The sequence below is a fragment of the Salvelinus namaycush genome, chromosome 25 (genome assembly GCF_016432855.1).
Source record: "Salvelinus namaycush isolate Seneca chromosome 25, SaNama_1.0, whole genome shotgun sequence".
Lineage (NCBI taxonomy): Eukaryota > Metazoa > Chordata > Actinopteri > Salmoniformes > Salmonidae > Salvelinus > Salvelinus namaycush.
The window spans coordinates 14,088,924-14,112,928 of record NC_052331.1 but is presented as its reverse complement, the minus strand read 5'-3'; the positions used below and the strand labels follow the sequence as shown (position 1 = coordinate 14,112,928).

Genomic DNA, 24,005 nt, shown 5'->3' with positions numbered 1-24,005 from the left:
TCCACCGATAAGTGTGTCCACGGCCGTTGTGGTACGGGGAGGGGCTGTAACTTCCCTCTAGGCAAGTGCCGAGGAGCCTTGCTCTGAGCGCACACCGAGGAGGAGGAGACATAAAATCTAACGTCCTTAGCCAACGTGGGCCACCAGTATCTCCCTCTAAGACTCCGCACTGTCCTCTCGATGCCAGGATGACCCGAGGAGGGGAGAGTATGAGCCCAACGGATTAGCTTATCCCGGACCCCCCCCCCCCCCCCCGGCACGTACTGAGCCCCCGCTGGACAGTTAGGGGGGGCCGGCTCTAACCGTGAGGCTCTCTCTATCTCCGCGTCCACCTTCCATACCACCGGTGCCACGAGACATGAAGGTGGAATGATGGGAGTTGGCTCAATGGACCGCTCCTCGGTATCATAGAGGCGGGACAGCGCATCGGCTTTGGTGTTTTGGGAGGCTGGCCGGTATGAGATGGTGAACTGAAACCGGGTGAAAAACATGGCCCATCTAGCCTGACGCGGATTTAGTCTCCTCGCTGCCCGGATGTACTCGAGATTACGATGGTCACTCCAGATGAGAAAAGGGTGTTTCGCCCCCTCAAGCCAATGTCTCCACACCTTCAGAGCCTTGACTACAGCTAACAACTCCCGGTCCCCCACGTCATAGTGTCGCTCCGCCGGACCGAGCTTCCTCGAAAAGAAGGCACAAGGGCGGAGCTTGGGTGGTACGCCCGAGCGCTGGGACAGCACGGCCCCGACCCCCGCCTCGGACGCGTCCACCTCCACTATGAACGCTAAAGATGTGTCCGGGTGCGCCAACACGGGCGCATTGGTGAACAGCTCCTTCAGACGACTGAAAGCTCTGTCCGCCTCTGCTGACCAACGCAAGCGCACCGGTCCTCCCTTCAGCAGTGAGGTAATGGGAGCAGCCACCTGACCAAAACCCCGGATAAACCTCCGGTAGTAATTGGCAAACCCTAAAAACCGCTGCACCTCTTTCACCGTGGTCGGAGTTGGCCAATTACCCACGGCTGTAACGCGGTCATCCTCCATCACCACCCCGGAGGTGGAAATACGATAACCCAGGAAGGAAACGGCCTGTTTGAAGAACTCACATTTCTCCGCCTTGCAATACAGGTCATGCTCCAGAGAAGGTACCCATGCTCCCAAGTACCTTACGCACCAGAGACACATGTGCCGCGCGTGTGGCAGAGTAGATCAAGATGTCATCGATGTACACTACCACTCCCTGCCCGAGCAGGTCTCGGAGAATCTCATCTACGAAGGATTGAAAGACGGCTGGAGCATTTTTCAACCCATATGGCATGACGTGGTACTCATAATGGCCAGATGTAGTACTAAATGCGGTTTTCCACTCATCTCCTCCCCGGATACGCACCAGATTATACGCACTCCTCAGGTCCAGTTTTGTGAAGAAGCGCGCCCCGTGAAATGATTCCACCGCCGTAGCGATGAGAGGTAGTGGGTAACTAAACCCCACTGTGATGGAATTTAGACCTCGATAATCAATGCACGGGCGTAAACCGCCATCTTTCTTCTTCACAAAAAAGAAGCTCGAGGAGACAGGTGATGCGGAGGGCCGAATGTACCCCTGTCCCAGCGATTCAGTAACATATGTCTCCATAGCTACTGTCTCCTCCTGGGACAAAGGATACACGTGACTCCTAGGAAGTGCAGCGTTCTCCAGGAGGTTTATCGCGCAGTCCCCTCGACGATGGGGTGGTAATTGGGTCGCCTTCTTTTTACTGAAGGCGATAGCCAAATCGGCATATTCAGAGGGAATGCGCACGGTGGAAACCTGGTCTGGACTCTCCACCGTAGTCGCACCAACGGCAACTCCTATACACCTGCCTGAACACTCCTCTGACCACCCCTTAAGAGCCCCCTGTCGCCAGGAAATCACCGGGTTGTGCTGAGCTAGCCAGGGAATTCCCAACACCACTGGAAACGCAGGTGAGTCGATGAGGAACAGACTAATCTGCTCCTCATGACTCCCCTGCGTTACCATGTCCAGTGGTACCGTGGCCTCCCTGACCATTCCTGACCCTAATGGTCGGCTATCTAAGGAGTGCACGGGGAAAGGTAGGTCTAACGACACAAGGGGAATCCCTAGCCTTAACGCGAGCCCCCGATCTATGAAATTCCCAGCTGCGCCTGAATCGACTAGCGCCTTATGCTGTAGAGAGGGAGAAAACCCGGGGAAAGAGGTTAACACATACATATGACCGACAGGAAGCTCTGGGTAAGTCTGGTGCTGACTCACCTGGGGTGATCGAGTAGTGCTCCGCCTGCCCTCCCGACTCCCAGACGAGTTCCTCCAGCACCGGTCGGCCGTGTGCCCTCGCCGACCACAACTGGTGCAGGAGGACACTCCTCCTCCGGTCCCCCTCGAAGCTGCCCCCCCTAACTCCATAGGGATAGGAGCAGGAGGGCTGGAAGGTGGAAACGACAGGACCTGTTCCGAACGTCCGCGGGCAGCCAGCAGGTTGTCGAGACGGACGACCATGTCAATGAGTTCATCCAGCGTGAGGATGGTGTCCCGACACGCTAGCTCCCTGCGGACGTCCTCCCTAAGGTTGCATCGGAAATGGTCTATTAAGGCCCTGTCGTTCCACCCTGCTCCTGCGGCCAAGGTCCTGAACTCCAGGGCAAAGTCCTGTGCGCTCCTCGTCTCCTGACGCGGGTGGAACAGCCGTTCACCCACCGCACGACCCTCTGGTGGGTGGTCAAACACAGCTCGGAATCGGCGGGTGAACTCGGGGTAATGATCCCTCGCCAAGTCTGGACTATTCCACACTGAGTTGGCCCACTCGAGAGCTCGTCCAGTCAGACAGGAGACGAGGGCGCTCACGCTCTCCTCTCCGGAGGGAGTAGGACGAACGGTCGCCAGGTAAAGTTCCAGTTGTAGAAGGAAACCCTGACACCCAGCCGCCGTTCCATCATACTCCCGTGGGAGCGCCAGCCGAAGAGCCCCGGAGCCGGATGCGGTAGCAGGAACAGGAGGGGCTGGAGGAGGGGGTGCTGGAGATGAGGTGGGAAGGCCACTCCTCTCCCATCGATCCATCCTATCCATCATTTGATCCATAGCTGAACCAATCCTGTGGAGAACACTGGTATGATGGAGGACCCTTTCCTCCATCGACGGGAGAGGAGATGCGGCTGCTCCTGCTGATTCCATAACTGGTGCGGGATTCTGTCACGTGGGACTAGGTGGGTGCAGGAATCAGGCGCAGAGAGAGTTCCACTGGGGGTATAGTGCTCTTAAATAAGGCACACACAAAATATAAGCCCAACAAATACAGGGCGCGGACATATAACGTGACAACCCAAAAACCACAGGGTGTCAAGTGAAAGAAAGAAAATACACCTCAGCCTACAATGCACACACGTAACAAAATAAAGACAATCCCGCACAAAACAAGGTCGGGTCTACCTACTAAATATAGGGAAGCTCATTAACCGAAAACAACAGAAACACAGGTGAAACTAATTAGACAAAACAAACAGACAAACGAAAAAGGGATTGGTGGCGGCTAGTAGGACGGTGACGACGACCGCCGAGCACTGCCCGAACAGGCAGGGGAGCCAACTTCGGCGGAAGTCGTGACACTAGAGATGTTCGATAGGGTTGAAGTCCGGGCTGTGGCTGGGCCACTCAAGAACATTCAGAGACTTGCTCGCTAACAGGGATGTAAACAAATTTCTGCACAAAATTTGAGCGAAATAAGCTTTTTGTGCATATGGAAAAATACTTTTTTGTTGTTGTTGTGTATAATGTGTATATTTGTGTTGTATGGTGCAGGGCACATTTGAAAAATAGACTTAGGTCTCAATATGTATTCCCTGGTAAATAAAAAGGTCAAATAGTTGTTTCTTCCATGTAGTCATGGCTCTATTTAATGCTATGAGTTTTCCAGCCTCTGTTCTGGACCTGGGGGCTGTGAAGAGACCTCTGGCTGCATGTCTTGTGTGGTACCGATGAGTGTCAGAACTGTGTGCCAACATCTTGAACAGATAGTTCGGTACCATTAACCCAACAATACCTCAACTTTGAGCCAGGAGAGATTGACATGCATACCACTGACATTCACCCTCCGTGTATGTCAGGGTTACGCCAAGCAGTTTTGTCTCCGCAACTTGCTCAATCGACATATTGTTTCAGACTGGTCTCATAGACTAGACATAGTCTATGAGATACTAAACATACTAAACATAATAAGCGTAAATCTGGGACACTCAAATTAGTATGATATAGTATGTTACGTTATCAACTTTCCTACTACTTACTACTTTGCAACTACTTAGCATGTTAGCTAAACCTTCCCCTAACCCTGACCTTAATCCTTTAACCTAACTCCTAACTTTAATCCTAACCTTAACCCTTTTATCTAACCCTTGAATGAACCCTAACCTTAACCCTTTTAGCTAACCCTTCCCCTAACCCTTTTAGCTAACCCTTCCCCTAAACCTAACCTTAACCCTTTAACCTAACTCCTAACTTTAACCCTAACCTTAACCCCTAACCCCTAGAGCTAGCTAACATTAGCGTTAGCCACCTAGCCACATAGCTAACATCATACGTTTAGCAAATTCATAAAATATTTTACGTTTTGCAAATTCATAACATAATGTACGATTTGCAATTCGTAACATATTGTCCAAATTGCAACTCGTAGCATATCATATGAAATGGATTATGGACATCCACAAATTAATACATACCATACAAAATGTAAAATATCATACTAAATGGATATCTCGGAGTTACGTACAGAATAATGTGAAATTCTCTATTGTATTATTCAGTAATAGATCTAGATGAGGTTTAGGGTTGAGTGGTGAGTGATTTGTCCCCAAAAATTATTATTTTAGTGTTTGAGATATTTAACACCAGCCTATTGCTAGCTACCCATTCTAAAACTGACTGGAGCGCTATGTTAAAGGTGTCAGTTATTTATTTTACTATCGTAGCTGACATGTATAAGGTTGAGTCGTCAGCGTACATAGACACACAGGCTTTATTCAAGGTCAGGGGAAGGTCATTATAAAAACTGAAAACAATAATGGCCCAAGCTGGCTGCCCTGCAGTACACCACACTCAAAATAATTTGCATTAGAGAGGTTTCCATGAAAGAAAACCCATTGTGTTCTATTAGATAGGTAACCCTCATTCCATGATAAGGCAGAGGATGTAAATTTATAACACCTATGCACTGAAATCTAACAAAAAAGCTGCACTGAAATCTAACACGATTATTTATATATTTTTGCTAAGCACTGGTAACAGGCTGATTGGTCGGCTGTTTGAACCATTAAAGGGTACTATTCTTGGGCAACGGTATGACCTTTGCCTCCCTCCAGGCCTGAAGGCACACAGCGTCTTCTAGGCTTAAATTGAAGATGTGGCAAACAGGAGTCGCAATGTATTCCGCTACCAAGCAATTTACCATCCACGTTGTTGGTACAAGGTGGCTTGTCCTTATTTAAAGATAGAAGAAAAATCCCCGCTTCCACACCAACTTTGCGGAACTCAAAGCTACAGTGCTTATCTTTCATTATTTGGTCCGTTATGCATGAATATGAAGGCTCAGCTTTTGTTGTTTGCTAATCTTGTCAACAAAAAAAGTATTAAGGTGGTTGGCAATTTAGAAGGGTTTTGTTACGAACAAGCCATATTTTTTTGGCCTAGAATTTAATTTAAAGTACTTCAGAGCTTTTTACTATCATTCTTCATATAATTTATCTTTATTCCATGGTATAGTTTCTTCTTATTTTTGTTAAGTTTAGTGACGTGATTTCTCAGTTTACTGTATGTTTGCCAAACTGCTGTGTTGTCAGACTTATTTGCTATTCCCTTTGCCTCATCCCTCTCAGCCATACAGTTTTTCAATTCATCATCTATCCATGGGGATTTTTCAGCTATAGCAGTCAGTTTCTTGATTTATTGTCATGTGTTCTTTCTACAGACTCTCACACCACCCCACAACACACCACCCCACTGCAGAATGAGTGTTTTACAGACAGACCAGTAGATGGCTCTTTCTCTTCCCTTGGAGTGAATTCTAACTAAGGATACCTAATGTCTCATAGGCCTATACCATTGTTCTGGCTGAAATATATTTGAATGAGAAATAGATTACATTTTTCAACTGTTTGAGAAATAATTTGATTGAAGCATCCTTTCTCATGTAATGTACTACTCCAGTTGTTGTAGCCTATACAGTATGTGAAGCCAATGTGGGTTTTTTATTTTTTTAAACTTTTATTTAACCTTTATTTAGCCAATGTGGGTTGGGAGTATCAAATGATATGTTTTTGATTTATTGTAATGGAATATCTCTCTGTAAAGCTGGTTAGTGTGTTTTGCTACATCATATCTATAAATATTTGAACAGCAGCCATGTTGCATTTCGGGAGGTTATTTTTCAACTTAATTTGCTGAAGAGTGTTCTGTATGTTTAAAAAAAAAACTTTAACACTGCTCACATAATTTCCTTAGAGAATCACGATTAGTTTTGTCCTTTCAGGGATAAGCATTAGAGGAAAGGGCCCTCCTCAGAGAATAGTCTGAACTCAATATATGAAAGCAGAAATGGTCTAAATGTCACATTTGGTTGTATGTTATATAGGTCAAAATAGTGTTGATTGTTTGGTATGGCTGACAAGATTTCCCTTATGGTATTGTGTCAAATTAAAGGATGAAAAATGTTGAAGAAACACAAAGATGATAACAACATTGTTTTTTAGGTCAACTATAAGAGAGGAGACACCAGAACAACTGACAGCCGAGTGCATAATGTGTGTGTGTGGCCTATTGCGGAGGTGGTGCAAGGGAATATAGAAATATAGTATCCTACATAAAATGTATTAGAGTCCTTTTTTCCCCCTTATCATCCCAATGATTTGGTTGCGTAACTGTCAGGTAGGCTAGGTTATAAAAATTATGAGCACGTTGCTTTATTTTTCCTCCACATAAGCATCCAATCAAAGTACATCCTCCCCCATCTCAAGTAGACTACAATTACGTGATGGGTGACGTTACAAAATGCGGAGGAGGGAGCTGGGCAGGGACCACTTGGACCAAAGAGGACTCGACGTGATTTAATTTCAACGCAGAAACAACGGATTCAGTAGGCAGTGGACCCGGGCGTCTTGCCGAAGCCAAGCCCATTGTCTGCTTTTGACAGAGCAGCCAAGGAAAACCGTTCGATTAAATCACTAAAAGGGAGCGGATAGCCACGAAAAGGAGTATCTAGTAGTAGGTAGGCATTGCGGTTTGTGATTTACAGAAAAGGGCAGGACACGGCCAAATCGCTTAGTACATAGCTTATAACGGAAAATGAACCACATCAAGTTTTAATAATATGAGTAAGAACCGCGTTGTGTTGCAATTGGCGACCAATTGATGCGTCTGTGCCGTCGTTTTCAGACCACTAGTTCCCGCGGACTCCTTTTGATCACATCATTTTGAAATTGTTACATCGGGTCTATTCATTTATTTTCCTATTGTAAAGAGTTACTTGTTCAAACCAAGATGAATTTCCAATCTGGGTCGGTGTCCGGTATCTCGCAGCAGTCCCAACCGGCCATGTCCACCCCAGGCACGGTCCCAGCGCCCGTTCCGGTACCAGTACCCCAGTCCATCCCGTCCCAGTTCGGATCAGGATCATCCGGAGGCTCAGGGCAGGGTCAGTTCGGTTCGGGAACAGTATCGGGCCAGGCTTCCCAGGCCGGCCAACAAGGCAACCAGCAGTTTGTTTTGTCCAACTCGGCAGCCATCCGGGCTGAGATCCATCGGTTCGAATCGGTCCACCCGAACATTTACTCAATCTACGACCTGATCGAACGCATTGATGACCTAGCCCTCCAGAACCAGATCCGAGAACATGTGATCTCTATTGAAGGTGAGCAGAAGGGGAAAGCATATATTGTGGTTCACAGCAATTGTCACAAGTACTCGCAGTCACCCCTAGTATTGTTGGTCATCTCCATGATGGGCAATAGCAACATTGTCGCCATGGAGGTAGCCTACAACTCTTTGTTTGGTGACAACAGTCTCACGTTCTGATACAGGCAGATACATGATTATATCTGGATTTGATATGCCTGATTTCTCTCTTGTCATTAGTGGTGAATATAAAAATGTTGCTCCTGAACCAGAACAGTGTTGAACCACCATTTCCTTTGCATTGATTTTTTATTGCTTCTCAGCACAACACAGAATATGCCTTAGTTGTGACATATAGTAGGCCTACACAGAGACATAGATGTCACAATGGACACAATTCCAAGTCACCAAACAACACTTGCAGAATGAGAATAACAACAAAAACATATATGCATGGATACTTGCTGTACATCGCAATCTGAGTTCAATAGCCTACAGATTTGCGTAATGACGCCTCACTGCCAGCAACACACACTAATTCTCTCAAATACAGGGCAGTATCCTGTATAACAGTAAGGGCACCTATTTCTTAGCATGCCACTCAAACCATTATACTCCACATCACCTGTGATATAGGGGTTTTGATTCTGTCCAACACTATAAACTGTGCTGAGACTTGTAGGGATGTAGGGATTATGACAACTCATTTACACAAAGATCTAATGCACGTTTCCACCACCACTCTATCCATTTTCTAAATGTTTGAATTAGTCTCAATTGGCTTAAATCTTTATTTGGATTTAGAAACTAATTTGCACGCTCATGTTTAAGGATTTAAGATAAAGAGCTGGTCTTAGTGGCGGCAAAGGCTTATGCTAACAACAAGTGTTAACCAATGTATTTTGTTTCTTGCATAGGAGACAAGTAGCCACAGAGTTCAAATCAGAGGGACTGGTTGTGTGTGTGTTTGTGTGTGGTAATAGTACCTGTAACATGAATCATTATGCATTGAAAGGACCTACATAGGTCAAGGGTCAAAGTCATTGTAAAAAATAAGAGGAACTGTGAACAAACCTATGATTCGGACCAGGCCCAAATCCCTGACACTCTGAGGATGAACAGGCGGCATTATAGAGGCCGGCATGCGGGATACCTGATGAGACTACAGTATCAGGCAAAAGTTTGGACACACTTACTCATTCCAGGGTTTGTTTTTCTTTATTTTTTACTATTTTCTACATTGTATAATAGTAGTGAAGACATGAAATAAAAAAACTATTAAAAAACAAAAACAAATCCAAATATATTATATATTTTAAATTCTTCAAAGTAGCCACCCTTTGCCTTGATAACAGCTTTGCACACTCTTGGCATTCTCTCAACCAGCTTCACCTGGAATGCTTTTCCAACAGCCTTGAAGGAGTTCCCACATATGCTGAGCACTTGTTGGCTGCTTTTCCTTCACTCTGCGGTCCAACTCATCCCAACCATCTCAATTGGGTTGAGGTCGGGTGATTGTGGAAGCCAGGTCATCTGATGCAGCACTCCATCACTCTCCTTCTTGGTGAAATAGCCCTAACACAGCCTGGAGGTGTGTTGGGTCATTGTCCTGTTGAAAAACAAATGATAGTCCCACTAAGCGCAAACAAGATGGGATGGCATATTGCTGCAGAATGCTGTGGTAGACATGCTGGTTAAGTGTGCCTTGAATTCTAAATAAATCACTGACAGTGGCACCAGCAAAGCACACCCACACCATCACACCTCCTCCATTCTTCACGGTGGGAACCACACATGCGGCGATCATCCGTTCACCTACTCTGTGTCTCACAAAGACACGGCGGTTGGAACCAAAAATCTCACATTTGGACACATCAGACCAAATTCAAATTTCCACCAGTCTAATGTCCATTGCTCGTTTCTTGGCCCAAGCAAGTCTCTTCTTATTATTGGTGTCCTTTAGTAGTGGTGTCTTTGCAGCAATTCGACCATGAATGCCTGATTCACACAGTCTCCTTTGAACAGTTGATGTGTCCGTTTAATTGAATTTTGTGAAGCATTTTTTGGGGCTGCAATTTCTGAGTCTGGTAACTCTAATGAACTTATTCTCTGCAGCAGAGGTAACTCTGTGTCTTCCTTTCCTGTGGCGGTCCTCATGAGAGCCAGTTTCATCATATTTCTGGTTTTTATTGATGGTTTATGCGACTGCTCTTGAAGAAACTTTGACTGACCTTCATGTCTTAAAGTAATGATGTACTGTCGTTTCTCTTTGCTTATTTGAGCTGTTCTTTCCATAATATGGCACTTGGTATTTTATCAAATAGGGCTATCTTCTGTATAACACCCCTACCATGTCACAGCAGAACTGATTGGCTCAAACGCATTAAGAAGGAAAGAAATTCCACACATTAACTTTTAACAAGGCACACCTGTTAATTGAAATGCATCCCAGGTGACTACCTCATGAAGCTGGCTGAGAGAATGTCAAGAGTGTGCAAAGCTGTCATCAAGGCAAAGGGTGGCTACTTTGATGAATCTCAAATATAAAATATATTTTTATTTGTTTAACACCTTTTTGGTTACTACATGATTCCATATGTGTTATTTCATAGTTTTGACGTCTTCACTATTATTCTACAATGTATAAAATGAAGAAAAACCCTTGAATGAGTAGGTGTGTCAACATTTTACTGGTACTGTACATATCCCAACTAGAAGCCATGGATTACAGTCAACATGCTCACTGAGCTAAAGGCTCGAGCTGCCGCTTTCAAGGAATGGGACACTAATATGGGCGCTTATAATAAATCCCGCTAAGGTCTCTGATGAACCATCAAACAGGCAAAGCGTCTATTCAGGACCAAGATGAAATCCTACTGCACTGTTGCTGACGCTCGTCGGATGTGGCAGGGATTGCAAACTATCACAGATTACAAAGGGAAACCCAGCCGCGAGCCTACCAGATGAGCTAAATTACTTCTATGCTAAATTCAAGGCAAGCAACACTGAACCATGTATGAGAGCACCAGCTGTTCCGGATGACCGTGTCATCACACTTTCTATGTAAGTAAGACCTTTAAACAGGTTGACATTCACAAGGCCGCAGGGCCAGATGGATTACCATGACATGTACTCGGAGCATTTGCTGGCAAGTGTCTTCACTGATATTTTCGACCTCTCCCAGACCGCCTAAAATACCTACATGTTTCAAGCAGACGACCATAGTCCCTGTGCCCAAGAATGCCAAGGTAACCTGTTAAATGACTATTGCCCTGTAGCACTCAAATTTGTAGCCATGAAATGTTTTGAAAGACTGGTCATTGCTCACCTCAACACAGTCATCCCAGACATCCTGGACCCACTCCAATTCACATACCGCACCAACAGATCCACAGATGACGCAATCTCTATTGCACTCCACATTGCCCTTTACCACCTGGATGAAATTAACACCTACGTGAGAATGCTGTTCTCATTGACTACAGCTCAGAGTTCAACACCACAGTGCCCTCCAGTATCATCACTAAATTAAGGACCCTGATATTAAACACCCACCTCTGTAACTGGATTCTGGACTTCCTGACAGGCCGCCCCCAGGTGGTGAGGGTAGGCAACAACACATTCGCCGTGCTGACCTTCAACACGAGGGCCTCTCAGGGGTGTGTGCTTAGTCCCTTCCTGTACTCTCTGTTCACCACGACTGCGTGACTGCAGACGACTCCAACACCATCATTTAAGTTTGCTGACGACACAATGTTGGTAGGCCTGATCTCCGATGACGATGAGACGCCCTACAGGGAGGAGGTCAGAGACCTGGCAGTGTGGTGCCAGTACAACAACCTCTGCCTCAACGTCAGCAAGACAAAGGAGCTAATCGTGGACTACAGGAAACTGACTGCCGAGCACGCCCCGATTCACGTCGACGGGGCTGTAGTGGAGTGGGCCGAGAGCTTCAAGTTCCTCTGTGTCCACATCGCTAAGGACCTCTCATGGTCCAAATACACCAACATAGTCGTGAAGAGGGCATGACAACCCCTCTGCCCCCTCAGGAGGCTGAAAAGATTTGGCATGGGCCCTCAGATCCTCAAGTTCTACAGCTGCACCATTGAGAGCATCTTGACTGGCTTCATCAACCCTTGGTATGGCAACAGCTTGGCATCCGACCGCAATACGCTATAGAGAGTAGTGTGTACTGCCCAGTACATCACTGGGGCAAAGCTCCCTGCCATCCAGGAGCTCTATACCAGGCAGTGTCAGAAGGCCCTAAAAATGGTCAGACTCCACACGCCCAAGTCATAGACTGTTCTATCGTACGGCAAGCGCTAAGGCTGCTGAACAGCTTCTACCATCAAGCCATAAGACTGCTGAACAGTAAATCAAATGGCTATCCAAACTATTTGCATTAACTCCCTTTTTTTGCACTGACTCTCTTGCACTGGCTCTATGCACACTCAGTAGTCTCTACTGACACATACTACACTGACACTTCAACATGCACGCGCACACACACACATACACACACTACAAACGCTCACACATGCATATTGACACCACAGACACTCTTTCACACACGCTGCTGCTACTATTGTTATCTATCCTGATTGGCTAGTCACTTTTACCCCTAACTACATCAAATCAAATCCAATTTTATTTGTCACGTGCCAAATACAACAGATAAAATCAAATCAAAGTTTATTTGTCACGTGTGCCGAATACAACAGGTGTAGGTAGACCTTACAGTGAAATGCTTACTTACAGGCTCTAACCAATAGTGCAAAAAAGGTATTAGGTGAACAATAGGTAAGTAAAGAAATAAAACAACAGTAAAAAGACAGGCTATATACAGTAGCGAGGCTATAAAAGTAGCGAGGCTACATACAGACACCGGTTAGTCAGGCTGATGGAGGTAGTATGTACATGTAGATATGGTTAAAGTGACTATGCATATATGATGAACAGAGAGTAGCAGCAGCATAAAAAGAGGGGTTGGGGGGGGGCACACAATGCAAATATTCCGGGTAGCCATTTGATTACCTGTTCAGGAGTCTTATGGCTTGGGGATAAAAACTGTTGAGAAGCCTTTTTGTTCTAGACTTGGCACTCTGGTACCGCTTGACATGCGGTAATAGAGAGAACAGTCTATGACTGGGGTGGCTGGGGTCTTTGACCATTTTTAGGGCCTTCCTCTGTCACCGCCTGGTGTAGAGGTCCTGGATGGCAGGCAGCTTAGCCCCAGTGATGTACTGGGTCGTACGCACTACCCTCTGTAGAGCTTTGCAGTCAGAGGCCGAGCAATTGCCGTACCAGGCAGTGATGCAACCAGTCAGGATGCTCTCGATGTTGCAGCTGTAGAACCTTTTGAGGATCTCAGGACCCATGCCAAATCTTTTTTAGTTTCCTGAGGGGGAATAGGCTTTGTCGTGCCCTCTTCACGACTGTCTTGGTGTGTTTGGACCATTCTAGTTTGTTGTTGATGTGGACACCAAGGAACTTGAAGCTCTCAACCTGCTCCACTACAGCCCTGTCGATGAGAATGGGGGCATGCTCGGTCCTCCTTTTCCTGTAGTCCACAATCATCTCCATGGTCTTGGTTACGTTGAGGGATAGGTTGTTATTCTGGCACCACCCGGTCAGGTCTCTGACCTCCCTATAGGCTGTCTCGTCGTTGTCGGTGATCAGGCCTACCACTGTTGTGTCGTCCGAAAACTTCATGATGGTGTTGGAGTCGTGCCTGGCCATGCAGTCGTGGGTGAACAGGGAGTACAGGAGGGGACTGAGCACGCACCCATGTGGAGCTCCAGTGTTGAGGATCAGCGTGGCAGATGTGTTGCTACCTACCCTCACCACCTGGGGGCGGCCCGTCAGGAAGTCCAGGGTCCAGTTGCAGAGGGAGGTGTTTAGTCCCAGGATCCTTAGCTTAGTGATGAGCTTTGAGGGTAATATGGTGTTGAAAGGTGTCGACCTTACAGTGAAATGCTTACTTACAAGCCCTTAAACAACATTGCAGTTTTAAGAAAATACCCTCAAAAAAGTAAGAGGTGTACATACATGTACATATTACCTCAGCTACTTCGTACCCCCAGCACATTGACTCGGTACCAGTACTCCTTGTATACAGCCTCATTTGTTATTTTGTGTTACTATTTCCTTTTTTTGTGTGTGGAAATGTTCTTACTTTTTAACTCTGCATTGTTGGGAAAGGGCTCGTAAGTAAACATTTCAGGGTAAAGTCTACACCTGTTGTATTTGGCGCATGTGACATACAATTTGATTTGATGTGGAACTCTTGTGTTGTGTGACCATGAGAAAGCCACAGGTTCACTTTCACCGAGAAAGAATTTCCCCATGACTCAGACAGTGCAGCATATCAATACATTGGAGCAACGCTATTATTCACAGGTATAAACTTATCAACAAAGCAGTAAGAGAACAGGTAGAATCAATTGGGTTGTTTGACAGAAATCAATATCTGTACCATTATGCTAGACTTGCTAGAGTGACACTTACTGTTGTATGGTTTTGATTACTATTGAGTAGAGCTGCAGTTATATTAGATTTGAACTTTGGATTGGACTGGGTACGCTGTGTATTGTCACTAACCATAACCTTGTTTCAATCGGATTCAACCTCCAAGTTACATGGACAAACACTTCTTTATTCCCTCTTTAAATGTCAATTACCTCATTTTTCTTGAGAAACTGATAAACTTCTTCACAGTGGCGGTTCAGTAGCAACTGTACTCAGTCGTGAGCCACTAGTGTATTAGACGTGTTCCCTTGGCGTGGGTGTAACCGGTGTGAAATGGCAAGCTAGTTAGCAGTGCGGGCTAGTAGCATTTCAATCGGTGACGTCACTCGCTCAGACCTGGAAGTAGTTGTTTCCCTTGCTCTGCAAGGGCCGCGGCTTGTGTGGAGCGATGGGTAACGATGCTTCATGACTGACTGACTTGTCGACATGTTCAGAGGGCCCCTAGTTCGAGGGGCAAGGAGAGGGATGGAAATAACACTGTTACATTGATGCCGTTGACTCAGATTGCTGAAGTTTTGCCTGCCCAGCTGCTGGGGTTGCTGTGGAGAAGGTCAAAGGGGGGTGAGTGTAACCAATGTGAAATGGCTAGCTAGTTAGCGGTGCGCGCTAGTAGCATTTCAATCGGTATGTCACTCTCGCTTAGACCTTGAAGTAGTTGTTTCCCTTACTTTTGTGGCACGATAGGTAATTATGCTTTGTGGGAGGCAGTTGTTGATGTTTTTAGAGGGTCCCTGGTTCGAGCCCAGGTTGGGGCAAGGAGAGGGACCGAAGCAACACTGTTACATTGGTATATGATGAGATATAACGACCGGTGCCACGTACCATCATAACATTCACCTTGGTTGACACAGCAGTGTTGTTTCAGTGAATGGGGTTGGTCCTCTACTACTTGTCATGGATGTGTCAAGATAAAACCCGTGACTTGTGAAGTCACAGCTTGGGTAGTGCCTCCTTTTAGGCTTTGAGGAATAGCACCGACTTGGTTTGATGCAAGCGGTTACATAATTTTGTCAATGAAAGCAAGGCTTTATGCAATGGCTTGATAGGGTAACACTAGATCCTTTTATGTCGCCCTCTTAAAAAATGCAGCATATTTGTTTTAATGAGATTGAACAGTTTTCTGGTTCACTGCCTAATCGTAGTGTGTGACACAAATTAGTATCTATTATTTTCCTTCTAAAACCTGATAGTTTTTAGCATCTTCAATTATACAAAAAAGTTATTTGTTTTGAGCTGAAAGCCAGTTAATAGTGTGTTTGTCTACCTTTATGACAACGTCGAATGCCCCAAGAACAATGCACGTCTATGATTACTTTTGTCAGCAAGCTCCCCATTTTAAGATGCATTCATCTTTGACATACCATGTGTTTTAGCATTCTAATGTACCCTGCAGTGCTCTACTGTCCCCATTGCAGAAATCTTTAACAGGAGACATTAGTGTAGTTGACAGAATTCACCTGTACTGTAGAACTACACATTCCCCTTCAATCTTGCATCATTACTGAGTCTCTGTTGCTTAGAAACCGCTGGCTCTCATGCCTTCATTTGAAAGTACAAGAGAGAATAAAACCCTCAGAAAAATGCAGCCTCCTTTTTAACATATCTTCTTTGTGAATTGAGGTTTTCACCTAGTGGAAAACACCTTTAAATAATTCTTGGAGACCGATCGTACGGAGTAGTAATAGTACTAGGTGATGTTTCTCTTGTCACCACTCCCTTTGCAGTAGTGGTTGATATTCCATGCACTAGTTGGTCTCAGTGAGCAAATTTACTGCAATCACAAGAACCGAGACAAAGGTGCAGCAGGAGATCGCGTTGACTTTTTTTGCGATCAAAGTTTGTTATTGGTTTAGCAAATACAGTATAACCAAGACTTTTCACCATCATACAAACAATGTAGTGCACAAAACATGGTTTAAAATGACCCTTAGCTAATATGAATGTTTAATCTTGTTTGTTTGCAGATCAGTTTGATATAACAGACAAACCATTATTGCAACATTTTCTGGTACTGAGGAAGATGATAAGCTATGAATGTGCGTTTTTGAGAAGTGTGTAATACATGTATAAAAGCGTGTTAAGGGGAAGAACACAATGTGCGTTCTACTAGAAGCCTCTGTCAAAGATTCCATAGATTTAGGTGGAACACTTAACATTACCCTCTCCAACCTGCTCCAACCTCCAACCTGTGTATGTTTGTGTGTCTTTCAGAGGGGTTAGGATCAAAGCAGAAGATGAATTTGGGTCAGTTTGTTTGTCATGTATAATAACCAATATGACCAATGGCTCATTGTCCCTGGCAGTAATACAGAAGGGCCAGAGAGATAATCATGTGCGGTAGACTGTTACCTAAATCTAAAAAGAAGCTGAATCTGATCAGTCGGTCATTAAAATATCCTCTGTTTGTCTTCTGGGCTTTGTTTCTTATCCAATTAGAAGAAGAGATGACTTATTCATTGTTTAATGTATCTTTAATGAACTGATTGTTATGCGTACTATGCTAATATACAGCTGATAATCATCAGGCAAGATATGATATTACATCCCCTCTGTATAATTGATTCGTTTAAAAGAAAGGGGACACCGACCAGAGTTAAGACTTCATCTCAGGTGTGAATGAGGTTTTTCTAGGTCAAAGGCTGGGAAGAGAGGCTTGTTATTTTTGAAACTGTAGTATCATTCACACCTCGTAACCTCAATGGAATTACCGGTAGGCAGGATTTTAATCAGGGTATGCTTGCTTTAGAAAGGAAAAAGCACTTTTGTGTTAGCTGTGAAAAGTGTGAAAGTAACATCCAGATCGTTGAAATACAGAAGCAGCTCCTCACAGATTGTTATCTCTAATGTGATTTCAGTGTTATTTTTAGACAGTCATTCCAACGAGGGCCGGGGTAGTGTTCCATTAATAAGACTGCTTGCCTTGGGAATATTGCTAGTTTCTTTTGTTTCCCTGGTTTCATTTGGCGACGGCTGTTCTAATTGCTACCCTCATTTGTGTTTCAACCTACCTTCTACATTCATACTAAACTGGAAAGTTCTCTTGAGGTTGCCCTGCTTTCTTATAGTAAAGAATCTCAGGTTTTCAATTGTCTTGTATTTGAGGAATGTCCAACGATGTTGTTGTAGTCGACGGTTGTAGAGTAAAAACCAAACAACCATGAAACAGCAGTTTTTTACAATAGCATACAGTGCATTCGGACAGTATTCAGACCTCTTGACTTTTTCCTCATTTTGTTAGGTTACAGCCTTATTCTAAAATATTCTACATACAATACCCCATAATGACAAAGCGAAAACAAGTATAGACATTTTTGCAAATGTATAATTAAAAAAAAACAGAAATACCTTATTTACACAGGTATTCAGACCCTTCGATATGAGACTCGAAATTGAGCTCAGGTGCATCTTGTTTCCATTGATCATCCTTGATGTTTCTACAACTTAATTGGAGTCCACCTGTGGCAAATTCAATTGATTGGACATGATTTGGAAAGCCACACACCGGTCTATATAAGGTCCCACAGTTGACAGTTCATGTCAGAGAAAAAATCAATGTCCATAGAGCTTTGAGACAGGATTGTGTCGAGGCACAGATCTGGAGAAGGGCACCAAAAAAGTTCTGCAGCATTGAAGGTCCCCAAGAACACAGTGGCCTCCATCATTCTTAAATGGAAGAAGTTTGGAACCACCAAGACTCCTCCTAGAGCTGGCCGTCTGGCCAAACTGAACAATCGGGGGAGAAGAGCCTTGGTCAGGGAGGTGACCAAGAACCTGATGGTCACTCTGACAGAGCTCCAGAGTTCATCTGTGGAGATGGGAGAAACTTCCAGAAGAACAATTATCTCTGCAGCACTTCACCAATCAGGACTTTATGGTAGAGTGGCCATAAAGTCCTCAGTAAAAGACACATGACCGCCCAATTGGAGTTTGCCAAAAGGCACCTAAAGACTCTCAGACCATGAGAAACAAAATTCTCTGGTCTGATGAAACCAAGATTGAACTCTTTGGCCTGAGTGCCAAGCGTCACGTCTGGGGGAAACCTGGCACCATCCCTACGGTGAAGCATGGTGTTGGGAACATCATGCTGTGGGGATGTTTCTCAGGTGCAGGGATTGGGAGACTAGTCAGGGTCGAGGGAAAGAAGAACGGAACAAAGTAGAGAGAACCTTGATGAAAACCTGCTCCAGAAAGCTCAGGACCTCCGACTGGGGCGAATGTTCACCTTCCAACAGGACAACTACCCTAAGCACACAGCCAAGACAACGCAGGAGTGGCTTCGGGACTAGTCTCTGAATGTCCTTGAGTTGCCCAGTCAGAGCCCAGACACAAACCCGATCGAACATCTCTGGAGAGACCTGAAAATAGCTGCGCAGCGACGCTCCCCATCCAACCTGACAGAGTTTGAGAGGATCTGCAGAATGGGAGAAACTCCCCAAATACAAGTCATTATGTATTGTGTAGATTGATGGATTCTCAATCTACGCAATCCATTTTAGAATAAGGTTGTAATGTAAATAAAATGTGGGGAAAGTGAAAGGGTCTGAATACTTTCCGAATGCACTGTATGTTCATTGTTTTATTACTATTCATTCACCTTAAGTTGTGTTTGTAACTGGCATTGGCTCTAAGAGAATCATCCACACACTAACCCTGGCATCCAATGTTAAAGAAAGGGCAGTGGCCTTACCTCCTGAACCCACAACGGCGCAAGTAGGGATGCAGAATGGGGATCTCAAGCATGGGCTAACAAGCCTGCACTCACTTCAATATTGAGTCGAGCACAATGGTACATTGTGTACAGAAATGCCAGTAGAGAGGACATAGAGAGATACAGAGGAGACACGCATAGAGAGGGAGAGGGAGCGATAGGGAGAAGACACAGGGGAGCCCAGCCTGCTGCCAGAGTGTGGCACATGACATAAGTTGTCCTCTGGCACAAGCAGCCTGCCCATACACTATGCATCTCTCCAAGTCAATTACCAGACTGAACGTAGCGCCTCTACAGGCCCGTAAGAACCTAGTGACAACATTGCGTCTCTCCCTCTTTTTGCAATGGAAAAAGATATTGATTTCTCCTCATAACCATTATGTTGAAATGAGACTGAAATGACTGTAATTGCAGTCCTATTCAGTGATGTCGATCATTTATGTGGCGTTATGGCAATTACTGTTTGCATTGTCAATGCTCTCAGGGTGATGCTGACACCGCCTATCAGGCTGATAATTAAACGAACATTAAAGGCAGTAAGGCCTACTCCTCCAGATGTTATTTCTCCTGGGGTAGTATGGACAAAGTGGTTTGTGTGCCAATCAAGGCACCTGTTTCTCTTCTTAACTTATTTTGTACATGCAATTAACCTTCAGTCACCCCCCCCCCCCCCCCCCCCCCCACAGGTATTGATCACTATAGAACATCCTTGTCAAAGACAAGGCACTGCTGCTACTATAGTGTATAAAGCCCAATATATTTAAGTTTTTCATCACAGAACCAGTCATTTACTAGAGAGCAGAGTGAAAGTCAGTCAACCCCACCACCTGCATCTCTTATGAAGTGTTTTAATGTGGAATGTTGTGTTTATGGGGAAGCTGGGAGACTGTTTACTGGCTGTAGATCTGTACCTAAGTAAAGCCGGGTGTATAAACACATGTGCCTGAGACGCTAGTACGCCCTGGAATGAACCCGCAGGTTGTTGGACTTCTCATGTATTCAACCACTGAGAGAAGCATAAACTTTAACAAATTTATAACGGTCACTTTTAGATTGTCAGTCAGACACATTGTACTTCAAGCAATCTTCACTTTTGTTTCTCTGACAGTTTCAACGATTTATCTTAACACCTACGGTTTTGAATTTCAAATGTTGTTTTGTCATTGGGCAAATTGTGTCTCATTTAAGGATGAAAGGAATAAAATGCACAATGCACCTGGGTTATTACTATAGCAGGGTTTCCCAAACTCCTTGGACACCCAGGGTTGCAGGTTTACATTTTTGCCCTAGCACTACACAGCTGATTCAAATAATCAACTCATCATCAAGCTTTCATAGTCTGAATCAGCTGTGTAGTGCTGGGACTTGGGGTCCTGAGGACTGAGTTTGGGAAACGCTGTACTACATACTGGAAGCTGGTAGGTTTATGCTCTATATCAGGGGTATTCAACTCTTACCTTACGAGGTCTGGAGCCTGCTGGTTTTCTGTTCTACCTGATAATGAATTGCACCCACCTGCTGTCCCAGGTCTAAATCAGTCCCTGGTAATAGGGGAACTGGTAATGCAGTGGAACTGGCTTCGAGGTCCAGAGTTGAGTTTGAGGGCTCTAAAGTCTGGCTGCAAAGCTTCCTTTTTTATCAAAGCGATGTACTGTAGGGCTGCACGATATGCGATTGCAATTTTTCTTCACGAAAATATTGAGATTTGACTTGCGATATACAGTCGATCAAAACACTTGGGTGAACTATTGGAATCATTAAAATAGAATGATTTACATTAACCCTTTACACTTGTGGGAGTTGGCCTATATGAATATGGATAAATTGAAATGTTTCTTACAGAAGAAATAGGAAAAGCATGGTGGCAATTGAAAGGAACAGTTTGGAGATTATGGGAAACATTTTTGACCAAAGTTGAGGGCACATCAGTTCACTTGACACAAGACTGAATTCAAACATTACATTGTTGGTGTTATGTGCATTTTTTTACATTTACTGTACTTTTCGCTGCATATGTTGATCGCGAAATCTGAAAATACTCTTTTATACAGTCAGTAACATGATAAGAATATTCCTGGAAGATATGGGGTAGGTGCAACAAAAGAAAAAATGACACGGGTTGAGAGGAGAGGACGGGAAGTGGCCACACACCTCCAAAGTGTGCATAGTTCCTAAGTCATTTCAAATCCCTTTTATGACTAAAAAGAGTCTTCAAATGTAAGGTGCTCTTTTTGAGCTCTCCTCAATGTGCCATTGAGGAACTAGAGCAAGCACACTTGTAGTTGTTTGGTTTGGAACACAACCCTGCATCCCTGCCTTCACACAATTACTGTTGCTGTTGTTTACACAATCCAAAAACGGTCCATTATAAATTGCAATCTGGGTCAGGTGGGCATAATTTGAAAGCCTGTTCTACTGCCAACATAGCTAAGTTATAAAATACGATATTACAGTGTTCGGCTTTAACAATGAAATTCAGGGAAACAGATTATACTTTTGGTGCGCATAGAAAGGAGTGATGAGTGCATAGAGGTGTGTGTGTGTGTGTGTGTGTGTGTGCAGGAGAGAATTTTCTTCACAATAGACAAACAGGCTCATTCTGTTCAGAACAACCAAGGGTACGATGCCATGTCATCTTGTAACTGTACATCAAACATAGTGATTATAAACGTTGACAATGTACATGACATGAGTTTTTGATATGGAAATACCAAGTGCACATTTGGACTCAGTGTTTGGCTTGCTTGTATGACATCAAAGCAGTATTTACTATAATCCTCAACGTCTCATCTTTAAAAATACATAGTCCTCTTCATGTACAGGATTTCCAAACTCAGACAACAAAAAATGTGATGATGTTGCCCAATTTAGCGGGAGGGATGGAGGCAACTTCTTGTCTCGCGAGGTGCTCAAGTTCAGAACGGCTGTCAGTCAAAGTCCATACAGCGCTATGAAGTGCAGAACCAGACAAACAGGCTCATTCTGTTCAGAACAACCCAGGGTATGACGGCATGTCATCTCGTAACTGTACATCAAACATATTCAGGGTATATCTGATTACAACATATCTGATTACAAAATGTTTTAACTAATCAGTTACGTTACCAGCTAAGATATTGTAATCAGGTTACAGATATATTTTTTAAACTACATCATTACTTCTTGGACTACTTTAAAATACAGAAGTGATGTTTGCAAAAAATATATACATTATGACACCTTTCTGTTTTCTCAATGACATTCAATTCAGCACTGAAAAAAGGCGCAAGTTTTAAGTGTGCTCCACCTGAGCAAGCCTGACCACAAGTAAGATACCGATACCACTATTATGACGCATCAAATGTTTGATGGATCCTTTTTGTCTTCTAATGCCTCTTAAGGTAAAAAATAATCCAAAAGTAATTGAAAGTATTCAGATTATGTTACTGAGTTTGGGTAATCCAGATGTTACTAGTTACCTGTCCAAAATTGTAATCAGTAACTGTAATGGATTACATTTAGAAAGTAACCTACCTAACCCTGAACATAGTGATCATAAATGTTGATACTGTATATGACATGAGTTTTATCATATGGAAATGTGAAGTGCACATTTGGACTTGCTTGTATGACATCAAAGCAGTATTTATTATAATCCTCAACGTTTTATCCTTCAAAACACATCGAGAATTTACAGCATTTCCCTCACTCAGACAACCCAAAATGTGAAAAAGTTGACCAATTAGTGGGAGGGATAAGAGCAACTTCAGTTCAGAATGGCTGTCAGTCAAAACCCATACAACGCTGTGAAGTCCATGCATCCTGTTTGCAATAAGGCACTAAAGTAATACTGCAAAAAAGTTATCAAAACGATTCACTTTTTGTCCTGAATACAAAGTGCTATGTTTGGGGCAAATCCAACACATCACATTACTGAGTACCACTCTCCATATTTTCAAGCATAGTGGTGGTTGCATCATGTTATGGGTATGCTTGTAATCGTTAAGGACTGGGGAGTTTTTCTGGATAAAAAAATAAATGGAATTGAGCTAAGCACAGGCAAAATCCTAGAGGAAAACCTGGTTCAGCCTGCTTTCCACCAGACACTGGGAGATGAATTCACCTTTCAGCAGGACAATAACCTAAAACACAAGGCCAAATCTACACTGGAGTTGCTTACCAAGAAGAGAGTGAATGTTCCTGAGTGGCCTAGTTACATTTTTGACTTGAATCTGCTTGAAAATCTATGGCAAGACTTGAAAATGGTTGTCTAGCAATGATAACCAACCAATTTGACAGAGTTTGAAGAATTTTGAAAATATGAATGGGCAAACATTGTACAGACCAGGTGTGCAAAGTTCTTAGAGACTTGTGAAGGCTCCGTGCAGGATTTCGCAACAAACTTAACCAGAAAGACATCTATAATCGCTGCCAATGGTGACTAACATATCGACTCAAGGGTGTAAATGAGATATTTCTGTATTTCATTTTCAATAAATGTTCTAAAAACATGTTTTCACTTTGTCATTTAGGGGGTATTGTGTGTAGATGGGTGAGGAAAAAATATACATTTCATCCATTTTGAATTTGGGCTGTAACACAACAAAATGTGGAAAAAGTCAAGGGGTATGATTACTTTCTGAAGATCTCTTATGATATAGATATCGCACATGTCAATATTGCAATTTCAATGTGAATTTGATTAATTGTGCAGCCTTAATGTACAGTGTCAAACGTCCCCTTGCTTTCATTGATGTGATGTAAAAAATGTTGGATTGAACTCCTGCAAGGCCTATGAAACCATCATGTCAGTCACCCTTGTGGAGATTGCTCATTGTACGGTGTTCTCGACTGTTGCTTTTTACCTTCACTTTAGATAAGAAAGACTGTC

At 44.0% G+C, this 24,005-nt stretch overlaps 1 protein-coding gene across 1 annotated transcript in view; it reads left to right on the top strand.

Moving 5' to 3' along the window:
- The first annotated feature begins 7,109 nt into the window (after positions 1–7,109).
- Positions 7,110–24,005, top strand: part of LOC120020277 (arf-GAP with GTPase, ANK repeat and PH domain-containing protein 3-like) — a 241,098-nt gene continuing 224,202 nt past the window's right edge. Inside the window, exon 1 of the mRNA XM_038963827.1 lies at positions 7,110–7,915. Within this exon, the coding sequence (XP_038819755.1) occupies positions 7,546–7,915 (370 nt within the window). The 5' untranslated portion in view covers positions 7,110–7,545. The remainder of the gene's footprint in view (positions 7,916–24,005) is intronic.